The sequence below is a fragment of the Phyllobates terribilis genome, unplaced genomic scaffold, assembly GCF_046119375.1.
Source record: "Phyllobates terribilis strain yellow unplaced genomic scaffold, ASM4611937v1 Scaffold_3__8_contigs__length_932513732, whole genome shotgun sequence".
NCBI lineage: Eukaryota > Metazoa > Chordata > Amphibia > Anura > Dendrobatidae > Phyllobates > Phyllobates terribilis.
The window spans coordinates 112,159,819-112,182,985 of record NW_027362763.1 but is presented as its reverse complement, the minus strand read 5'-3'; the positions used below and the strand labels follow the sequence as shown (position 1 = coordinate 112,182,985).

Genomic DNA, 23,167 nt, shown 5'->3' with positions numbered 1-23,167 from the left:
ATGCAGATAAAAATTATTTTTAATTTGCAACCTGGTGAAGGTTAGAATAGATGGACTAATAGAACAAGTCCCACACACTGCTACAAGACCACATTTTTTTTCAGAGCTAGATGCAGATAAAAATTATTTTTAATTTGCAACCTGGTGGAGGTTAGTATAGATGGACTAATAGAATGATGCTATGCCCAAAAGGTTTTACTTGGCTAGGTGCAGTAAAAAAATTTGTATTCTATACACAGGTGGTATAGCTTGCAACACAGATAGGCTACTCCACTGACTAACACACACTGCAAGAGGCCAAAAAGGATTTGCTTAGCTAGATTTAGCCAAATGCTGTGAAAAAAACTTGCACAGCACTGGCACAGACCTGCCTAGCAGAAAGTCCTAGGAAATGCTGTAACCTAGTCCAGAAAAGGACTGCAATTACAAGTAGACCCTACTCCCAACCTATCTATTTAAGAGCACAGACCTGCCTGATAAAAGTCGTAGGAAATGATGTAACCTAGTCCTCAAAAGGACTGCAATCACAACTATCCCCTACTCCCAAGCTATCTGTAGATTTGTGCGAATACATCCTCTATATTTATAATATATCTATACACCTATATTCCCTGTTGTCTTGTTGCCTAGCCATTATGGGAACCAATCTGGACCTATGATGTGATAAATGGTCTGAGGTGGAAGGTGCAGATGTGTGAATGGTTGAGAAGTCGTTGAGCCTGCCACTTCACAGGCTAAAATGCGATGTGCCTACCCGGTGGAATTCAACTCTGCACATGTTGCAGCGACTGTGGCAGCACCGACATGCCCTGGTGCAATATGTTCTGACGTATAGCCTGGGCCAACGAGATCCAGAGGTGGGGCAAATCACGCTGGAGGAGTGGTCTCAGATCAGGGACCTATGCATCCTTCTGCACAGTTTTGAAATGGCGACGAAGATGTTTAGTGCTGACGATGCCATTATCAGCATGACTATTCCGGTGATTTACATGCTGGAGCACATGTTAAACAGAATTCGGAGTCAGGTGGTGGCTCAAGAGGAGGTGGAGGAAGTAGAGGAGGAGGAGTTGTATGCGGAAGGGCTAACATCTGCAAAGTCCAGACGGTCGGCAGCACCAAGGCGGCAGGCATGTGAGGGTGGGGGAGATGGTTTTAGCAGGGCGCATGGTAGCAGCCAAACTAGTGAGAAATGTGCAGGAGCCCAGGAAGAAGTGGAGGACGAACTGATGGAAGACTCATCAGATGAGGGAGACCTTGATCACATTTCTGTTGTGCGAGGTTGGGGAGAGAGGGCAGAGGAAGGAAGCATGATTGTTACCTTGCCACCAACACAACAGGGACTTGGTGCTCCTGGATGCGCAAGACACATGAGTGCCTTCTTGCTGCACTACCTGCAACATGACCCTCGAATTGTGAGAATTAGAAATAATCCTGACTACTGGGTTGCCACACTATTAGATCCCCGGTACAAAAGTAAATTTGCAGAAATTATTCCTGCCATAGAAAGGGATGCACGCATGCAGGAGTATCAGCAGAGACTGTTGCAGAATCTTACATGTGCTTTTCCACAAAACACCAGTGGTGCACGTAGTGAATCTCACAGTTCCAACTTGCCAACTGTGGGACCGTCGAGTGTTCAGCACTCAAAATGTAACAGAAATACAGTATCTGCTGGTAACATCAATTTTGCGGAATCATTTCACCACTTTTTTAGCCCATCCTTTGCAAGGCCACAGGAGACAAGAAGTCTGACACATAGTCAACTCCTAGAGACGATGGTACAGGAGTATCTCCAAGTAAACATTGAAGCCATGACTGTGTCACTGGACCCTTGCTCTTTTTGGGCTTCCAATCTGGATAAATGGCCGGAGCTCGCCACTTATGCCTTGGAGATCTTTTCATGCCCCGCAGCCAGCGTTCTGTCTGAACGTGTGTTCAGCGCTGCTGGTGGTGTGCTGACAGATAAGCGCACGCGGCTCTCCACTGATAATGTAGACAGATTCACGTTCATAAAGATGTACAAATCATGGATCCGAAAGGACTTTTCTACCCCTGTGTCATCCTGGGGAGAGTAAAAGCTTGATGATTTGTTAATATCACCTCACCAACTGTTTTAAGATTTCAAATTACTAATCATGTTTATCTGTATCTTGCCTGTATAATAATTTTGGCCTTGTAGCACTGTGCAGTACTGATTCTATTAGGCCATCTATACTAAACTCCACCAGATTTCAAATTACTAATCATGTTTATCTGTATCTTGCCTGTATAATAATTTTGGCCTTGTAGCACTGTGCAGTACTGATTCTATTAGGCCATCTATACTAAGCTCCACCAGATTTAAAATTACACTGGTCAATGCAGTTTTTCTGTCAAAAGGTTTTAAAACATATTTTAAGTCAATTTTGGCTGCTGATTACTAATACGAACTCCGTTTTTGGCTATCACATCAGGATTTCGAGATATTTTTGATGGAAATTAATCCTATCGAATGTTTCTTGATAAAAACCTCATGATTTTCGTTACTACATTTTGTATATTTTTAATCAAGGAATAACAAATTACAAAGTCTGTGTACAGCAAATCAAATATACTTACAAAATTAAATTACAAAATATAAAAACACATATATATGGCACACAGATGAATGGCAAATGGCAGTTATTTGAACTTTCTTTTCTTGGCTGATCTGTGATGTACAGCTTCTGGGTTGTCTCTCATCAAGCTCCAGCAATAGTCAGCCATCATATGTGAGTCCCACCGGCCTTGATACCGTTCTTCCATTGTTTTAATGTCCTGATGAAAACGCTCCCCTTGTTCCTCGCTCACATCCCCAAGGTTCTCTGGAAAAAAGTCCAAATGGCTGTTTAAATAGTGAATCTTGGTACTCATTCTACATCCAAGATTTTGCAGACTCATTAGTAGCTCTTCCACAATCTCTTCATAGTTGTCTGCTTTCTTATTCCCTAGAAAATTCTGCACCACATTACAAAATGCATTCCGAGCTCTTTCTTCTGTCTCATTCATTGATGTGATAAAGTTTGGGTCTCTCATAAGTGTTCTTATTATACAATATTCCAGCCTTTTTCTTCTCTTCACTAAGACCTGGAAAAGTTGAACATATATAGTTAAAGCATTCTCCACTGTGATTGAGAGCTTTGACGAACTGCTTCATCAATCCAAGTTTTATGTGCAAGGGAGGAAAGACAATGTTCTTCCTATCCACTAGTGAATCATGGATGACATTCTTATCGCCAGGTGCCAAACTCTGTCGCTGAGGCCATTCAGTTTTCACCCAATGCTCTGCTGTAGCTCTACTGTCCCAGTAGCACAGAAAACAAGGGTGTTTGAAAACTGTTTTTTTACTTTATTATCATAACAAATGGGAATTATGCATGTTCAAAGAAAACAAAGATATTCTCACATTTATTGGGAGACTAAATGAAAACTAAATTTACCTTAGTGAACCGTATAAAACGGCACTTTTCATACACTACTTATATTTTTCTTGGAATTATTGAAAATGGGCTATATACCTATAGCGCAAAAACGTGATGTGATAGAGAAATTATAAGATCAGATTTGAATTCAGCACCCTCAAATTAGTCTAAAACTGTTCTTAAAGTCCATGCCAGAATTTTTTTTTTTTTGTACACCAGTGTTATTAATAATCATGTTTATCTGCATCTTGCCTGTAAAATAATTTTGGCCTTGTAGCAGTTTGCAGTACTGATTCTATTAGGCCACTATACTAAGCTCCACCAGATTTCAAATAAATAATAATTTTTGTTCTCTCTGAACATGTGTTCAGCGCTGCTGGTGTTGTGCTGACAGATAAGCGCACACGGCTGTCCGCTGACAATGTAGACAGACTCAGGTTCATAAAGATGAACACATCATGCATCAGCAAGGACTTTTCTAGCCCTGTGTCATCCTGGGGAGAGTAAAAGCTTGAGGATTTGGTAAAATCACCTCACCAACCGTTTTAAGCTTTCAAATTAATTATCATTTTTATCTGTATCTTGCCTGGAAAATAATTTTGGGCATAGTAGCAGTGTGGAGTACTGATTCTATTAGGCCATCTATACTAAGCTCCACCAGATTTCAAATTATTACTAATCATGTTTATCTCTATCTTCCCTGTAAAATAATTTTGGCCTTATAGCAGTTTGCAGTACTGATTCTATTAGGCCATCTATACTAAGCTCCACCAGCTTTCAAATTAATAATAATTTTTAGCTGCATCTAGCCCGGAAAATAATTTTGGGGCTCCTAGATGCGCAAGACACATGGGTGCCTTCTTGCTGCACTACCTGCAACATGACCCTCAGATTGTCAGAATTCGAAATAATCCTGACTACTGGGTTGCCACACTCTTAGATCCCCCACACTCTTCGATCAACCTTTTCATTTTAATAAAGAACAAAAAAATGGTCATTTTTGAAATTATAAGCATTAGCAGGTTATTAGAAACTTAAATCAAACAGTTTTCAACTCAAAGCTTTATTCTAGGTGATGTTACATTTGCACATAGGACCCCTTGTTCGAAAGGAGCTTCTGAACTCTCTCGTCCATTGAATTTGTCAGGTTTTGGATGGTTTCTGCTTCAATTGTTTTGCATGAGAACAGAATACCCTCCCAGAGCTGTTGCTTAGATGTGAACTGCCTCCCGCCATCATAGACACTCCTTTTGATGATGCTCCAGAGGTTCTCAATGGGTTTGAGGTCAGGGGAGCATGGAGGTCACACCATAAGTTTGTCCCCTTTTATGCCCATATCAGCCAGAGATGCAGATGTGTTATGTGCATCATGAGACGGTGCATTATCATGCATGAAAATGATCTTGCTGTGGAATACATGGTTTTTCTTCTTGAACCATGGCAGGAAGTGCTATTTGAGAAACTCCACATACATCATGGAGTTCATCTTTACCCCTTCAGGGATCCTAAAGGGGCCGACAATCTCTCTCCCCATGATTCCAGCCCAAAACATTACTCCACCTCCTCCTTGTTGGCGCCGTAGCCATGTTTGCATGGGGTGTCCATCAACCAGCCATCCTCCACTCCATCCATCTGGACTATCGAGCATTGCACAGCACTCATCGGTGAATAAAACAGTTTTGAAGTCAGTCTTCATGTATTGTTTGGCCCACTGGAGCTGTTTCTGCTTGTGTACAGTGGATAGAGGAGGTCAACAGGATGGCTTATGCACAGCTGCAAACCTCTGAAGGGCCCTGCATCTTGTTGTTCGGGGGACGTTGGAGGCACCAGCAGCTTCAAAAACTTGTCTGCTGCTATGACAAGGCTTTTTTGCCGCTGCTCTTTTAACCTGACATAATTGCCTGTAGGAAAGAGTCCTCAATTTTCCCTTAGCACGCACACGTGTGTACTGTGAATCAGCTACATACTTCTTGATTGTGCAATGATCACGATGAAGTGTCTTGGCAATGTTGAATGTAGTCATGCCTTGACCTAAACACTCCACAATTTGTTGCTTCTCAGCAGCCGACACATCCTTTTTCTTTCCCATTTTGGCAGAAAATGTAGGCTGCTTAATAATGTGGGACAGCCTTCTTAAGTAGTCTTGCCTTTCATTGGACACACCTGCCAAACTAATTAGCACAGGTGTCTGCAATTGCTTACAGTGATATAAAGAGTCCTGACACACATCACCATCAATGAGTTTAACTGACAAACAAAAAAATTCTTACCTTATCACTCCTAAACACTTTTTGCATAATAATTTGGAACACAGTGTACATGTGCTTTTCCACAAAGCTCCAGTGGTTCACGTAGTGAATCTTACAGTTTTAACTTGCCAACCGTGGTCTGTATGGAGTTGTTCAATAAAGGGCCCAAAATTAAGATAACATAGATGGGAGAGGTCTCTATGAATAGGAATTCCTAAGTATTTGATACCCTGTGAGGGCCAGGCATGCCAGGAGACTCTATGGAATGCTTTCTCAGCATCTAACGAGAGTATCTAATTACAAAATTTTAACTGCATCTAGCCCAGGAAATACTTTGTGCCTAGTAGCAGTGTCTGCTAGTCAGCGGATTATCCCAGCTGTTAAGCAAGCTACACCACCTGTAGTTTGGACACTTAATTTTTTCAAAGGAAATGCTTCGGGCCCCCGGGACACTCAGTGAAGAGCATCGGGAGGCACCCCAAGCCACAGGGGCTGGGACTGGCGATAGGACGCCTTGAAGTGGACCGCCAAGCTCGATCCTTATAAAAGCTTTTTAACTGCAGCAGCTTTAGTGGACGCTACTGGAGCTGTAATTCCCGCGGCTGCTGGCATCAGACTTGCCCTCCAATAGATCCTTGTAAAAGGATTTAAAGTGTACTCATTCAAATTAGAGAGACAATATAAATTAAAAAGCTTAGACCTGCCTCCACCGCAGGGGGGCTCGCTCGACCCACCAGCGGACAGGCACCAGTATTGGGAGAAGGGGGCTGGCCATCAGGGTCCACCGCAGCTCTGGCACAAACCCGGCGACACGGAGGTCGCATGGGCAAGAACGGACTGGCCGTGTCAGCTTCGCACTTTTTTGGTTTTAGAAGGGCATTACATGCCTATATCTGTGTCTCCCCCTCCTTTTACTCCTCAACCTCTTTTCTTTTTGCATGACTATATGTACTTGTCACTTTTCCATGTGTTAGTTGTGTCTTCTGAGCAGTTTGTCAGCTTTTGGACACCTTTGAAGTGTTTTCTATGTGTTTCTATGTGTTTTTGTTTGCCTGCCATTGGTTTTAACGGTGTTCGACGGTGTTCCATGAACAGTTCGACGAACAGTTCGGCGAACATACGGGCGTTCGACGAACCGAACTCGAACCTTACGGGGGTGGCTCAACTCTAATTATCACTTAATATTTAAGTATGCTGACATTCCCCTATTTACTGTATAAGCCTGAAAACTGCCCCTATATACAGTATGAGCCCCACACAGCCCCCTACATATAATATAAGACCAACATAGCCCCTCTATATACAGTGTGAGTCCCCATATAGTCCCCTATATACAGTATGAGCCTCCACATAGACTTTCTACATACAATATGTGTAAAGGGTCTGGGAGGCGGAACCTCTGAGCTACTATAGAAGGTGGCGGTCCTTGTAAGGGAGCGGGTGGCGACCAGGGTAGACGGGCAGGCAGTCACAGCAAGTGACCGGGGCAGTCTCTGGATGAACGGGCAGGAGGTCACGGCAAGTGACCGGGGCAGTCTCTGGATGAACGGGCAGGAGGTCACGGCAAGTGACCGGGGCAGTCTCTGGGTAAAGGATTGGTACGACCTGTGGCGGCAGATGATAGACGTGAGCTCCCAGGTGAGCAGGCGAGAGTCTCTGGATAAACGGGTGGTCACAGCATGTGACGGCGGAGCCTCCAGGAAGACCAACAGACAGGTAGCAGATGAGCGCTCCCAGGTGAGCGGGCAGGAGTCTCTGGACAGGCGGGTGGTTACAGCACGTGACGACAGAGCCTCCTGGTAGGCTAGCAGACAGGCAGCAGATGAGAACTCCCAGGTGAGCGGACAAGCTGCTCCTTAGACAGACTGACAGGAGTTGGAAGGCAGACCGTCGGACCTCAGGCAAGCAGGCAGGTAGAAGATGTGCGCTCCCAGGTGAGCGGGCAAGCTGGTCCTTAGACAGACTGACAGGAGTTGGAAGGCAGACCGTCGGACCTCAGGCTAGCAGGCAGGTAGCAGGATATCAGGCAGGAATTAGACAGCAGACTGGCAGGAATCTGGCAGGTATCTGGCAACGGGACCTGAGGGCTGAAGCAGAGTAGTGAACAGTGCTACAACATTGCTCGGGCACCTCCATTTTGGAGGAGGTGCCTTTTATATGGGAGGTCCTCCGGCAATTGGCCGGGGACTCCTTAGGACGGCGCGCGCGGTCCCTTTAAGAGAGGGGGAGCGCGCGCGCGCGCACCCTAAGCACATTGCCGGGGAAGGAGCGCGTGCCGGAAGCAGCGGGAAGGGAAGCGCTGGAGGACGCCGCGCCAGGAGCGGGGAGGTGAGAGGGACGGCGTCTCTGCCTAGAATGGGGCAGAGACGCCGATGCTACAATATGAGCCCTCATATAGCCTCCTATTTACATGATGAGCCCCCACATAGCCCCCTATAAACAGTATGAGCCCCCATATAGCCTCTCTATATAGAGTGTGAGCTGTCACATATCCTCCTATAAACAGTATGAGCCTGAACAATTCCTCCTATAAACAGTATGAGCCCCCACATGGACCCTATAAACAGTATGACCCTCACATAGCTTCCTATATCCAGTATGAGCCCCCATATGGCCCCCTATAAACAGTGTGAGCCCCCACATAGCCTCTCTATATAGAGGTTGAGCCTCACATATCCTCCTATAACAGTATGAGCCCTCACTTAGCCACTCTATATACAGTATGAACCCCACATAACCCCATATACTGTATACAGTATGTGCCCACACATAGCCTTCCTATATACAGTATGAGCCCTAGGTAACCTCCTATATACAGTATGAACCCCCACGCAGCCCTATATAAACAGTATGAGCCCCACATAGTCCCTTTATACAGTATGAGCCCCCACATAGCCTCCTAAATACAGTATAAGCCCCCATATAGCCTCCTATATGCAGTATAAGCACCCACATATTTTCCCATATACAGCATAAGCCCCCCACATAGTCTCCTATATACATTGTGAGCCCCATCATAGCCTCCTATATATACTGTGAGCACCCTCATAGCCTCCTATATACAGTATGAGGCCGCACATAGCCTCCTGTATACAGTGTGAGCTCCACATAGCCTCCTAAATACAGTTTGAGCCACCACGTAGCCTTTGTATATACAGTGTGAGCCCCCACATAGACTCATATATACATGCAGAAAAAACATACTCATCTCGCTCCTGTTCCCCGGGTGTGCTGCTCCGGTCTCCAACACCCTGACTCTCCATACAGCAGACGCGATGAGGAGACGTGAATTACATTTTGCAGAGACAAGTCATGGATGGAAGAAGTGGTTATGGTGGTGTGGGCTGAATGAAAAAGAAAAGGGAAAGTGAACAACTATGATCAGAGAGATGGTAGATGACTTAATATACATATATTTGTACAATTACCAGCACACTATGCACATACAGTACAGACCAAAAGTTTGGACACACCTTCTCATTTAAAGATTTTTCGGTATTTTCATAACTTTGAAAATTGTGCATTCACACTGAAGACATCAAAGCTATGAATTAACACAGTTGTTGTAGAGATGTGTTTGCTTCTAGAACTCTGTGTGGCATTGACCTGGTCTCTAATCTGAGCTGCTGTTAACCTGCGATTTCTGAGGCTGGTGACTCAGATAAACTTATCCTCAGAAGCAGAGGTGACTCTTGGTCTTCCTTTCCTGGGGTGGTACTTTTGGTGAGCCAGTTACTTTGTAGCGCTTGATGGTTTTTACAACTGTACTTGGGGACACTTTCAAAGTTTGCCCAATTTTTCGGACTGACAGACCTTCATTTCTTAAAGTAATGATGGCCACTCGTTTTTCTTTACTTAGCTACTTTTTTCTTGCCATAATACAAATTCTAACAGTCTATTCAGTAAGACTATCATCTGTGTATCCAGCAGACTTCTGCACAACACAACTGATAGTCCCAACCCCATTTATAAGGCAAGAAATCCCACTTATTAAACCTGACAGGGCACACCTGTGAAGTGAAAACCATTTCCGGTGACTACCTCTTGAAGCTCATCAAGAGAATGACAAGTGTGCAAAGCAGTCATCAAAGCAAAAGGTGGCTACTTTGAAGAACGTAAAATATAAGACATATTTTCAGTTGTTTCACACCTTTTTGTTAAGTATATAATTTCACATGTGTTAATTCATAGTTTTGATGCCTTCAGTGTGAATGTACAATTTTCATAGTCATGAAAATACAGAAAAATCTTTAAATGAGAAGGTGTGTCCAAACTTTTGGTCTGTACTGTATATAGTATGCAGAGCACTGGAATTGATATATACAATTATACCACTACATGGTTGCTGCACAGTGATAATATGTGTTTATACTGTTAATAATCAGTATGGTATATTATCACTACAGTACATGTTGGTGATATGTTGTTATGATCTGGCTGTATTTATTGATTATTGTCTCATATTGTGGTATTGATTGTAATATTGGTCTTAGTACAGTCATGATGGTAATGATCAGTATGGTGGCATTATTTTAGCATTATGTGGTGGCATTATGTGGTCATAACTTGGTAGGATTATTTACTAGTGATGGGCGGACCCGTGGATATCCGAATATCTATTAAAAGTTTGGTTCGGTTACCAGAACAGTACCTGACCCGGAACACGGACCCCATTCATATGAATGGGGCCCCCGAACATCCATGATTTCCCACGCAGATGACAGCGTGGGAAAAAGGGGCTCTGATCGGTTAGAACTACGGGCTCACTCTGTCAGATGACAGTGTGAGCCCGCAGCTGTGACTGTGACCAGTCGTAAAAAGCTTACCACAGGTCACAGGCATCAGCTGATGAGAGTACTACTCCCATCAGCCTATGCCTGCTGTTACAGAGCAGACGCCGCTGTGTAATCACTCCTGCAGTGTATAGCGCTGAGCTGCCGTGAAAGAGTTCACAGGAGTTCATCAGCTGATGAGCTCCAGTGATCTCACTTACGGCACCGCTACGGCGTGAGACAGTTCTCACGCAGCGGCGGTGCCGTAAGTGAGGTTACCGGGTTTCATCAGCTGATGAACTCCTGTGAACTCTCTCACGGCAGCTGATCGCTACACATTACTTGTGTCAGTGTGAGCCTGTTGTCATGTACAATATATTGTATGTCTATATACTGTTGACACATATATATACTGTTGTTATACACATGTAAATATATATATGGTGGCTCATTATACCCGTAATATTATTTTGAGGAATGTATTAACATTGTCTGTTTCTCTGACCTAACAACCTTTGACTATATGAGCCTTTTTACTAATCGGGTCACATTGGCCTGTGTATAAATACTATGCTACTTGGATGATCACTTAATATCTACTAGGCTGTACAATTTGGGTCCTGCTTGTCCCATATAGCGGTAGAATTTTTTTACACACTGTATGTTGTTTTGCACCATTTTTTGCACCAATTATCTGCATGTGATAATTTTTAACAAAATTGAATATTTAATAAAACAATTTTTTATGATGTAGATCGGCCTTTGATCGTGGTTGCTTCGGTTGTTTATGTTTATCTTGCGATTTTGCCATTATACGGTCAATAGTTGCCACTCTTCACATTGTAGTATGTGTACATTATGGAGTGGCACGGTTTGAAAATTATACTAGTATAAGTCATCTAGATCATCGTAGGACACTATGGATTATTTCATCACTTTGGATAGGTGAGGGATATGGTTGTTTTTTATTTTTGCTGTTTTACAGTTGACAGTGGCTTCTGGGATTAGGTGTTAGGTGAGTATAAATTAGCTTATTTATTTTCTGTTTTTTACAGGGAACAATGGTGTGAAGATATTCAAGGTAATCCCCTGTCGATCACTGTGCACTGGCAGGCGGGTTTTACGAAGCTCTACATATGAAAATTTGACACTGCAGCTTGCAAAGGAAGGAGCTGAAGAAGCGAAGAGTGAGAATTCTCACAGCAGCTGCAAGCTACACAGGATGTCCCTTCCCCTGACGCCATGTGCCTATTCAAGAAACATAATTCAACAGCGAGTTATGGGGAAAAGATTCATCTCAGTGATACACAAAATAGACCTGAGGGGATGCGGATTGTAACCCTAGTTTTAAACATAGTCCAGCGTAAGGAAAGGAGATACCCAGCACAGCCTTGCAGGGGCCCCTAGGACTCTGATGTTTAGCATCCATGCGTAGCAGGGGCCCGGCTGGGTCCAATGACACCAGAACGGGCTCCCTAGGACTGTCCAGTAAGAACATATGGCCCATTTTAGTTTTGGGAGCTCTTAGCTGGGAAATAACAGGGATGGAGACTTGGGCTCCACCAGGGGTGCAGTAGGGGGAGTGACACAGAGAGTTTGAAGGTCTCTGTAGCTAGAGCCTATTGTCTTTTTCCTGGGGAGGTCGTGATATCAAGTCATCCACCTGATTGTCACAGCTGACACCCGGTGCTATGTGCAAGGAACGGTCCCGCACCGCTCCCTGCACATTAACCCCCGAAATGCTGTGATTGAAATCGATCACAGCATTCTGGTGGCAAGAGGAGGTTAGCGCGATACTTACCTTCTCTGCCGGCATCCCGCAGCGTCTGAGTCCGGTCCCAGATGTTGTCATGGTGACCCGATGTCATCATGACAACATCCGGGTCATCAGCAGGCAGGAAGTTGCTTTGGTCATGCGCCACGCGTGACCAAAGTAACTTTTCCCTGTGCAGCGCTGACAGGCTGCATAGCACAGGGATGGTGATGAAGTTAACCCCTTTAGTGAACAGGGTAAAAAAATAAAATAAAAAACAAAACATAAAACGATGCTTTATCATCATACCACCAAACAAAAAATGGAATAAAACGAGATCAAAAAGACAAATGTAAATAAAAATGGTACCGCTGAAAACGTCATCTATCCCGCAAAAAACAAGCCACCATACAGCTCCAACGGCAGAAAAATAAAACATTTATAGCTCTCTAGCGATGCATAAACAATTCTTTTTTCTATAAAATAGTTTTCATTGAGTAAAAGTGCCATAACGTGAAAAAAAATATAACTGTGGTACCGCTGTAAACGTACTGACCCGAAGAATAAAGCTTCCTTATCAATTTGACGACACATAGAACGGCATAAAAAAACCACCAAAAAACAATTCGTGAATTGTTGTTTTTTGTTTATTCTGCCTTCCAAAAATCGGAATAGAAAGCAATCAAAAAATGTAATGTGCCCAAAAATGGTACCAATAAAAACATCAACTTGTCCCACAAAAAAAAAAAAAAAATCACATGACTCTGTCGGCCGAAATATGGAAAAATTATAGCTCTCAAAAAATTGCGATCCATAAACTAGTCTTTGCAATAAAAAGGGTTTTTTAGTGTGTGACAGCTCTCAATCATAAAAACCTGATATGAATCTAGTATCCCTGTAATTGCACCGACCCGAAAAATAAAGTTGTCTAATCACTTATACCGCACGAGGAATGGCGTAAAAAATAAACTTTACCGTTAGGGATAGGGTTGTGCTAGGGTTAGGGTTAGTGTTTTGCTAGGGTTAGGGTTGGGCTAGGGTTAGGGTTGTGCTAGGGTTTGGGTTGGGCTAGGGTTAGGGTTGGGCTAGGGTGAGGGTTGAGCTAGGGTGGGGCTAGGGGTAGGGTTGGGGTAGGGTGGAGCTAGGGTTAGGGTTGGGCTAGGGGTAGCATTGAGCTATGGGTAGGGTTGTGCTAGGGTTAGGGTTGTACTAAGGCTAGGGTTAGGGTTGTGCTATGGTTAGGCTAGGATTGGGTTAGGGTTGGGCAAGGGTTAGGGTTGCGTTAGGGTTGAGCTAGGGTTAGGGTTGGGCTAGGGTTAGGGTTGAGCTAAGGTTGCGTTTGGGCTAGGGTTGTGGTTGTATTAGGGTTGGGGTTTGGATTTTTTCAGAAGTAAAGAAAAAAATACCGTCTATATGGCAACTAATGTTGAGCACAAGAGCTCGCTACTTGAGTTTGCATCGGGTGCTCAGGTATGCACCGAGTATAGCGGGTGCTCGAGTGACATGCTCAAGTCTCCGCCTCAAATGTTTTGCAGCTGTTATACAGCCAAAAAAACCTTGCTGGGACTTCTTGTCATGCACAAGCGATCCCCACATGTTTTTATTTGGGTGACTAACAACCATGAAACATGCGGGCGGGGACTCGAGCATGTCACTTGAGCACCCGCCATACATGGTCCATACCTGAGTACCCGATGCAAACTCAAGTAGCGAGCACTTGCACTCAAGACTAATGACAACTTATTCAATATGATGACCTAATGTTATCAAATTCTGTGTCGTACCTCTGGGTTCAAAATGTTCACTATACCCCTTGATAAAATCCTTCAGGGGTGTAGTTTCCAAAATGGCGTCACTTGGGGGGGGGGGGTTTCCACTATTTAGGCACATCAGGGGCTCCCCAGTGCTGCTTATCTGATTAGCGAACCGGGGGGTCCTCTGTTCTCTGTACAGGGCCCAGTGGGTGTGAGGGCGGGGCTTAGGGGCATGGCCATCGGAACCCGGAGCCCACCGGGGGTTTTCCCGATCATACGGTGGGCCAGTACGCCCCTGCCCATAATCCCAGCTGGGGGCTGGGATTCGAAGCATGGTAAGGCCCAAACTAGACATGGCCACCATGAATTTCTAGTAAACAGAAAAAAACACATGTAGGGACTCCATCTTTAATAAAAAAAAAAAATCCTCGTTCCGACGTAATCCATGGGTCTTCTGTCTTCAGCTCTGCTACATATTTGCCATCAGAGAAATATGTCTGCTGACAGATGAGCAGGCACAGAATGACACTGGAGCACTGTTACTGTGTAGTGCGGCACTATGTTGCTTTTTTGTCATTTCATGCTGTGTAGAAATCTTGGGAAAAGTGTGGATTGTGCTCTGGAAGTGATCAGTTATAGCTAACTATGTTATTTTCTGCAGAGATAAGTCCTGCATAGAAGATGGGATATATCGGTCTGCAGATAAAGAACTTCACCTAGAGACATCACTGGTGAGTATGTGTATTACCTATGTTGAGTATATGTATTACCTATACACACACACTGACACTATATACAGAGCTCCTGTGTATAATATTAATGGTGATCATTGCATTACCTGTACACTGACACTATATACAGAGCTTCTGTGTATAATGTCACTGGTGATGACTGATAACCTGTACACTATATACAGAGCTCCTGTGTATAATATCACTGGTGATCACTGTATAACCTGTACACTGACCCAATATACAGAGCTTTTTTACATTTTTATTATTTTAGCATTATTTGTCACTATGTTGTGGCATTATGTGCTTTCGTCATGAGATGACGATATTTGTCCCTTGTATGTGGTATTATTCAGTCACTATGTGGTGGTAATATGTGGTCTCATGGTGTGTCAGTATTTATACCTTGTATCTGGTAGCATTTGATCACTATGTGGTGGTATTATGTGCTTTGGTCATGGTGTGGCGGTATTTGTGCCTTGTATGTGGCATTATTTGGGCACTATGTGGTGGTAATATGTGATCTGGTCACGGTGTGGTGGTATTTCTGCCTTCTATCTGGTAATATTGGTCTTGGTAGAGTGGATTGTGGTTGGTCATTTGTTTTATCTGATATCAATAAGGGGAAACCTCTTTATTTCCAATATATATTAAATACTTGGATGTTTAACCCCTCCCTGCCCTGTGACTATTACACAGCAGCAGAGATGCAGTTGCAAAGGTTCACCAGAGAAAGCAAGTTGGCATTTGGTGAGATTTTCACCTCTGTATTTATAAGACAAAACCAGGAGTGGGTGAGAAATTCATAAAACATTACCTCGGATTGCTCCACTCCTGGTTTTGTCTTATAAATACAGAGGTAAAAATCTCACCAAATACTCAAAGTGCCACAATCTTCTGACAGTGCTGATTCCACCAATAAATAAGTGATCACCTTCCCAACCTGTGCATCGCTGATAACTTGTTTTCACCAATAAAAACCCTTTAATGCAAACTACAGTAATTGTACATCGCATTTCTGGTGAGCGCACAGTGATGGGCAGAAGCGGCCAATATAATGGGTATAACGGCTAACAGGTATTTGCAAATAGCTGAAGGGTGGGTGGGCCCCTGGAGTCAATGTCCCTGGTGGGCCCCAGACACCCCAGTCCGGCGCTGTTGACAGCAGTGACCTGGGGGTCTGAAATGCTTCCTGGGGCGATCCCCATGCTGTCCCCATGTCATTTGAGCACTGTCACTATCGTTTTGGGCACTTTTTAGGCTTTCTACAGACTGTCGGGGGTGCCGCCGCAAAAATGCTCGGGTCTCCCATAGACTAACATTGGGCTCGTTGCTCGGGTCGAGCACCCGAGTATCACGGTGAGCTCGGCCCGAGCTTCGAGCACCCGAGCATTTTAGTGCTCACTCAACACTAATTGCCACTCTTCGTAATGTGCAAACAATGTCTTCATCAGGTGGATTCCACCTGGATCCCTCATGAAAAGCACTAGATAAAAATGTAAATGATTGAACATATGCACTGCAATATAAAAACAACTTGCTGTGCATTGTGTATTTTTCAGTCTTTTTCAGCTTCTTTTCTCCGCTTCCAGCTTTGAAAATTATGAAGTGGTTAAAGAAAGTGATCGGTTCATTCTGCTGGTGGCTTCTGTTTGGAAGCCGCTCACTATTTTATATGTAGTTAACAAAAACACTGATGTTTTCCTTAAGTGTCTTCTTATAAAATAAAAAATCAGTGGTTTATGCTGGCGTCTATAAGGTGCTGTGTGTACGTACCCTTAGGAATAACAGAATCTCTGGTCATCTCCTCCATTTTTGGCCAGAGTTTAGAGGATTAATGGGAGACATAGAACCGCTATTCTCCAGTTTGGGATCTATCCCTTCAGACATACTATATATGAGGTATAGTATTAATATACCATAAAAGTCAGTAATAATCAATTAAATGCGAAAAGACATTAAACAATTTTAATTTTTTATTTCTTTGAATTAAAATTGCATGGAAGGATGAAGACAAGTTCTTGGAGGAGCCTTCAACTTTTGCACGTGTCTCTTGCTGGTCAGGAGGCCACAGGTAGGTGGTACAACTCCTTCCATACAGGTACAGCATTAATGGTGGATGTGCTGTAGTTTCTTCAGAGCGCTAGATTTGGGGGTTTTCTGTCCTCGAGATGTCAATGGTGCGTTGGTGGCAGCAGCCAAAAATGCAGCTTTCTCTGACAGCACGAGCAGCCCTGGATAATCCACGCCGGCAGGATGTTATCATCCGGCGGAAGAGAGAACCTAGGAGAAAAGATGTAAAACTGATGTAAGTAATGGGACTCCATATTAGAGGACACTACTGTGGTGTCACTGTAGCATGACGTTAGAGGAATCATCCATACAGAGGAGCAGAATCATTGTCAGCCATCATACATGTGACAATCCCACCACTGACGGATAACATCTGCTCCACATGACTTCTTCTCACTGACGTCATACAACATGGAGATTATCGTCACACTTACCTCGCCTAGTTTCCCCCTCTTCAACTTTCTCTGTTTTTAGTTGTTTTCTCAGTGTTCGAAAATATTTTCTTCTCTTCTGAACTGGAGATTCTAATCAAAAAGCCAGAAAAAAATGTTGATTATAAACTCCTAAAAGATGAGCTTTGTATCTTTATAGAGTTATGCAACTGATTAATATGAACCTGTAGCTTTTCTGGGTTCCGGTGGTGTCTCCCCAAAGAACCATGTCCCCATATTAATATGACATTACTTTCAGCAAGCCACAGTGTTATATAATCAGTTAGATAAAACTTCATTGTAACTTTAAAGAAGACCCATCACCAGGTCAAAAGTGTCCAAGATTCGCTCTTATTTTATGTCGGCTTCTCCCCTGAGTATTCTGATATTTGTTTTCCTAAAATCCACAGTACGGTTGTAGAGATATGGGACTTTTTATTTAGTGTTAATTATTATGGTCTTTATCATGTGGGCGTGGTAACCTAAGGGCACGCCCCAGAGGATCCTGTGAGCACCGCCCCTTTGTAAAGAATAAAAATTACCACTAATTACAAAGGCCCATAACTCTGGAACCGTATGGGGGATTTTAACAAAACAAAAAATAGAATACTCAGGGGAGCAGAAAGAATAAAGGAAGTAATTTTAGAGCCTTAATATTTAAATTTTGGATCATAGGCTATAATTGGATGGCCTATAAACCTGTACATACCTGACAATGAGGGCGAGGATGACTCACTGTTTTTAGCAGTAAAACACTGATTGTCTCCAACAGTTTTGGAAGGGGAAGATTCTTTCTGCCTGTTGGTAGAAAAAAGACACGTAAATTACAAGGAATAAACAATAGAATAACGGAAGAACACCTGTCTGTAAGGTCAATTAGGACAACATAGAGGAGATAGCCTGCTCAAGACCACATTTTACCAGCAAGAATGGAGTCTAATTAGTAATATTGGCCTGTAGTGAGTTGGAAATGAATGGTTGGTCGCAACAATCAGCTGTTATTGAAGTTATCACAAGTAAGACCCACAGAGATTGTGTAGTCATGGGGTGGTGGATGCTAGATTTAGATTTGTGTTACTCGTATCTTGTATTTGGATCCGACATATATCAGGACTAAATCTCATAATAATAATAATCTACTCACATTTCTGAGCCTTTTTCATTGATCTCTGGGGAACACCCTGGAGGTGACATAGGCACTTCATTGCCTTCATCACTGTTCTCTTGGGAACACTGTGGAGGTGACATAGGCTCTTCATTGCCTCCATCACTGTTCTCTTGGGAACACTGTGGAGGTGACATAGGCTCTATATTGGTCATCATCCCAGTATTGGTGATATATAGCTAAAACAGATAAAGAAATATAAAATAGATATATTTAATTTTTTTTTGTAATTATAGGTTTCATACATTTTATTAGCCACATACTTACTTTAGAAGACCTTTGATAAGTTGATGCAAAGTTTTTGATTTCTGGCCAGTCATTGTCCTCACTTGTGTCCCCCTCATCTGAATTCATATGTTTGAAGCTGCTACTTCGAGCTAAAAAATACAAGTGTTATTAGAGATTATTAGTATAATACCCAGACAGTCACCATGTTATCACTAATAATGATGAGAACTGATTTTGACATAAAATGAAAGACAAGACACACGTCAGTTTTCTGCAGATGACGTCTCATTTTACTTACTGATAAAGTAGCGGGTGTCCTCATCTGACTTTAGGTCAGGAACAAACAGGGGCTTCTGACTTAAAAGGTTGTCAAAGTCTAAGTCACGCATAAATGGATGAATTTTGATCTCATTTGCGCCTCCTGGAAAAGGAAGACAAGAAAGAAAGTGATACAGTCATTGTCAGAGAAACTGCTCCATATCTGTAGAATTTATGTTAATCTGAACTGAAGATGTAACAGAGCCGACATAAAGGAAATATATTGAACATTATAGCATGAAGAATGGGTAATAGACAAGTAGGTAGAGTACAGAACCTCAGTGCTGATCCTCATGGAACCCATCATTTGTCTGGTCACGCTGTAATAATTCATTGATAATACTATTAATATTACCTGTTCCAAGTCTCAGTGCTGGAATTTTTCTGAGCAGTTGAGTGATGATGCCTCGAGCATTAGTTGGAGGAAAGTAATTACATCTCCAAGGTATATCATCTGTTATATAAAAAGCAAATATTATAAGAAATAAAACCTCTTCATTTATTTTCAGAAAAAAAAATTCCTTAACAAAGCTAGAAAAAACTACAGAACTATTCAAGTCAAATAACAGTGACATCACAAGCATTCAGATTATTTTACTTACCCTGGATGATACTGTGTAAAATATTCCTTCTGCAAGCCCCTGTAAATGGTGGATATCCAAATAGAAATTTATATAGGATGATCCCTATTGACCACCAGTCAACAGGCCTTCCATAACCTATCTTTAGGATAACTTCTGGGGCCATGTAAGTAGGGGTGCCAGCAGTCTGGAAACCAACAGAAAAAGGAGATGATGATCAATAAATATAATTGCGACACATAACATCAGTGGAAATGTTTTTCTAGAGAAATTATAAATCAGAGAAGGAGAAAGAGATGAGTTCTGTAAAGTACAAGACCCTGTAAGTAAAGCCTACCTCTTTATCAAGGAACTCTTTGGTGATGTCCTTAGTTGGAGTCTTGTAGAAGTCTGAGTTTGGTCTCATGAGGCCGAGTTTTGAAACCCCAAAATCAGTGACCTTAATATGTCCTGTTGATGTTATCAGGAGGCTGTGAAAGAAAAGATGGTGTCAGCACCATCAGCACCAAGTAATAACCCACAGACTGTATAAGAAACTCTAACTTTCTTCCCCTCTAATATGCTAGAGGGGTCACTTACTTCTCAGGCTTCAGATCTCTGTGCACCACACCATAGCTGTGCAGGTATTCCACAGCAAGGACCGTTTCCGCAATGTACATACGGGCCAAGAGGACCGGTAAAGGACCCCTGTGCTTTAGAAGGGTACCACAGTCACCTCCTACAGGAGAAAGCAAATATGAGAACTGAGGGTTTGTTACAATGTAAATTACACATGATGAGTGGTAATGTGAAAAAGGCGGAGACATTGGGACAGGATGGTCTATATATACTGTATAATGTAGTGCGTATACTGTATACTGCAGATAGACCCTATACATAGAGACAGAGCCTCATCTACGAGCCTCTAATTTTTTTCTCTGTGAACATTCTTATCTATAAAAACTCTTCAAAAAGACAAATCTTCCTTTTACCCATAGTGGAAATTGCTGCCGTGCTCAGCGAGGACATACTGGGGGACTTTCATAGAGATCAATGGTTTTTCAGGCATCTTGGTAACAGATGACTTATAATAATTGCAAAGAGGACATGTAACCGTCCATGTGGGCACATTGTGGTCATATATAGGTGCTAGGATTAAGCAGACGTGGGCTGGATATAGATACAATGGATGTGTCCTACCTGGTACATACTCCATGACCATACATAGATGAAGTTTAGTAGGAAAGGAGCAGAACGTGGAGACCACAAAGGGACAATCTGCGAATGCTGAGATGTCCCTCTCCAGAAAGGCCCATTCAAGCCTCTTTGGCTTTTTCAGGTTCTCCTTGTCCATTTTCTTCATAGCGCAGACTTGGTTTGTATCTTTATGGCGAACTAAGTGGACGGCCCTGGAGAGGAGAAAAAAACATGATTTACTATAAATTCTTATTAACAATCTATCTATAGATCTCATCAAATGATCTCCTGTATTAATGATTAATGTGGGGCCATCACTAGAAAACCATGTCTATAAATACATAAAATAACACTCCACAAATGATCACCAATGGGGGGTCCTCATCCACGTCACATCCTAACTGACCTGAATAGTGACAGATAGATGTGGACCGTGATGTGAACTCATAATTTGTCCATGGGAACATAACATGGGAAGGGCGCAGAGACATCGTCATAAGGAGCCCTGGGAAATATATATAATACCAAAGTAAAGCTCACCCAAAGGCTCCACTGCTGATCAGTTTGATCGGTTTATAGTCGCTCTTACAAGGATTTCTCCCCAGGTTCAATGATCCGATCGCGGCCTAAAAAGGAATAAGAAATGACATTAAGACATAGAAACTGCAGGGGAATAAAAGCTGAAGATGCAGGAACGTCTCTCTTCTATATTATGTCCATGATGATTACACTGCAGCAGATGTAGGGGACGTGATACAAGCCGGACCCTGCACAGACACTATTATATTATAGGAGATATCCCCCTTATACAAAGACACAGGCGGAAATACAAACTCCGCACCACTGAGTACAGACTGTCCTCACAGATGATGAAGCCACAGGGACAGGTGGCCATAAAATACCCTGTGTCTGCCTGGAGTGGACATGGAGGCCTCCACCATCATAAATCTGACCTTCTGCTAAATGGCTGGTAATCTGGAGAAGATCAGACAACAAGGACATGAGATGTAGACCTGTGTCTGCCTGGAGAGGACAGGGAGGCCTCCACCATCATGAAACTGACCTTCTGCTATATGATTGGTAATCTGGAGAAGATGAGACAAGGACATGAGATGTAGACCTGTGTCTGCCTGGAGCGGACATGGAGGCCTCCACCATCATAAATCTGAGCTTCTGCTATATGGCTGGTGATCTGGAGAAGATCAGAGAACAATGACATGAGATGGAAACCTGTGTCTGCCTGGAGAGGACAGGGAGGCCTCCACCATCATGAACCTGAGCTTCTGCTATATGGCTGGTGATCTGGAGAAGATCAGACAACAAGGACATGAGATGTAGAAGATGATAGATCCTTACCAGGCGCTCCACTGAGTAGGCCGGATACTCCAGTACAAGCAGGACATTTTGGGCCAGTTGTTTAATAAAGGCCAATTCTCCACTTTGGGATTTTTCTTCAGCCTATAGAGATGAAAACAAAGAAGAAAGGAAAATCATGAGAGAAAAAGCAAAACGGAGGAGGCCATTTATATCACCATGTTACTTATGCTATCTACACTACAAGTACTACATGACAACTGACGAGGGATCCGGTCGCTTGTAAACCTTTAAATCCCCACGTCCTCCCTCCATACCCAATGTATGTATATAAGACACATGGCTGCTTGTGACCTGTGTAAAATGGCCACAGCAGACTCCAACTCAAAACGCGGGGTGACTGCAACAATGATAGCCCCACAATTATATACAGTAGATATCTAATAGGCTTTAAACCAGAAGAAAAACAACACCTAATTAAGAGTTAGACCCTAGCCGCACCACACCGACACAAGGGTTAAGGCATTAATATCCCACATTAATACCACTATCCTCACAGGACCGAAGTCCACTAGTTATATTGAGATGTAACCAAAGTCACTATTCCCCCAACAGTAACCTCCGTCCAAAGGACATCACATTTATCAAGACTCTGACCCAAACCTATCCCCCACCGCTGTGACCGTCCCAAAACCTCTACTTATCAAGTGCCAGCCATCAAACTTTCCTCCCATCTCTTTATAAGGGCTGGTTGGATGCTTGAACGTGAAACTCCTACCTTCTTCCTTTTATTGTCCCCCTGTAACCCAGCTCCTCAACTCCTTCCCGCAAATGTACGGGTTATTAACATCCTGGAAGGGTCCTCACATGTGGAGGGGGCTCAGGAGCTGAGCTCCCCAAACATGCGTATATGAAATAGCCAGCATCTGTCCCTAAAAACCGTGGACAACGCAGAATTCTTCTGTTAACCATTTAAATAAAGCTGTCAGTCTGTGACAGTATCATTTCAATTGTGCATGCACCGATGCCTGAGCACTCTTGCTTTCATCGGCCCTCTACAAGGCGATCACAGGGGTCTAATGCATTTCTAGGACAACCAGGGGTCTGCTGAAGACCTCCGTTGCTGAAACCACGGTCCTCCTTGTGAAGCTTAGCTATAGGCTGAGCTCCAGAGGAGATCCA

At 43.1% G+C, this 23,167-nt stretch overlaps 1 protein-coding gene across 1 annotated transcript; it reads right to left on the bottom strand.

The window, feature by feature from the left end:
- Positions 1 to 16,794: 16,794 nt before the first annotated feature.
- LOC141257963 (microtubule-associated serine/threonine-protein kinase 3-like) lies at positions 16,795 to 21,292 on the bottom strand. Its single transcript, XM_073672963.1, has 12 exons — positions 21,212 to 21,292; positions 20,675 to 20,883; positions 20,075 to 20,213; positions 19,833 to 19,965; positions 19,517 to 19,682; positions 19,270 to 19,368; positions 18,895 to 19,017; positions 18,636 to 18,745; positions 18,348 to 18,547; positions 17,913 to 18,001; positions 17,207 to 17,296; positions 16,795 to 16,982 (listed from the first exon to the last, which is right to left on the bottom strand). The coding sequence occupies exons 2-12, from the start codon at positions 20,835 to 20,837 to the stop codon at positions 16,843 to 16,845; spliced, it is 1,452 nt and encodes a 483-aa protein (XP_073529064.1). The 5' UTR covers positions 20,838 to 20,883; positions 21,212 to 21,292; the 3' UTR covers positions 16,795 to 16,842.
- Positions 21,293 to 23,167: the final 1,875 nt, after the last annotated feature.

Coding starts and splice junctions, on each gene's coding strand:
- LOC141257963 (XM_073672963.1), bottom strand. CDS start 20,837: ATGAAGAAAATGGACAAGGAGAACCTGAAAAAGCCAAAGAGGCTTGAA. Junction 19,369..19,516: donor TTTACACAGTATCATCCAGG/GTAAGTAAAATA, acceptor TTTATATAACAG/ATGATATACCTTGGAGATGT. Junction 19,018..19,269: donor AGCACTGAGACTTGGAACAG/GTAATATTAATA, acceptor TTCCTTTTCCAG/GAGGCGCAAATGAGATCAAA.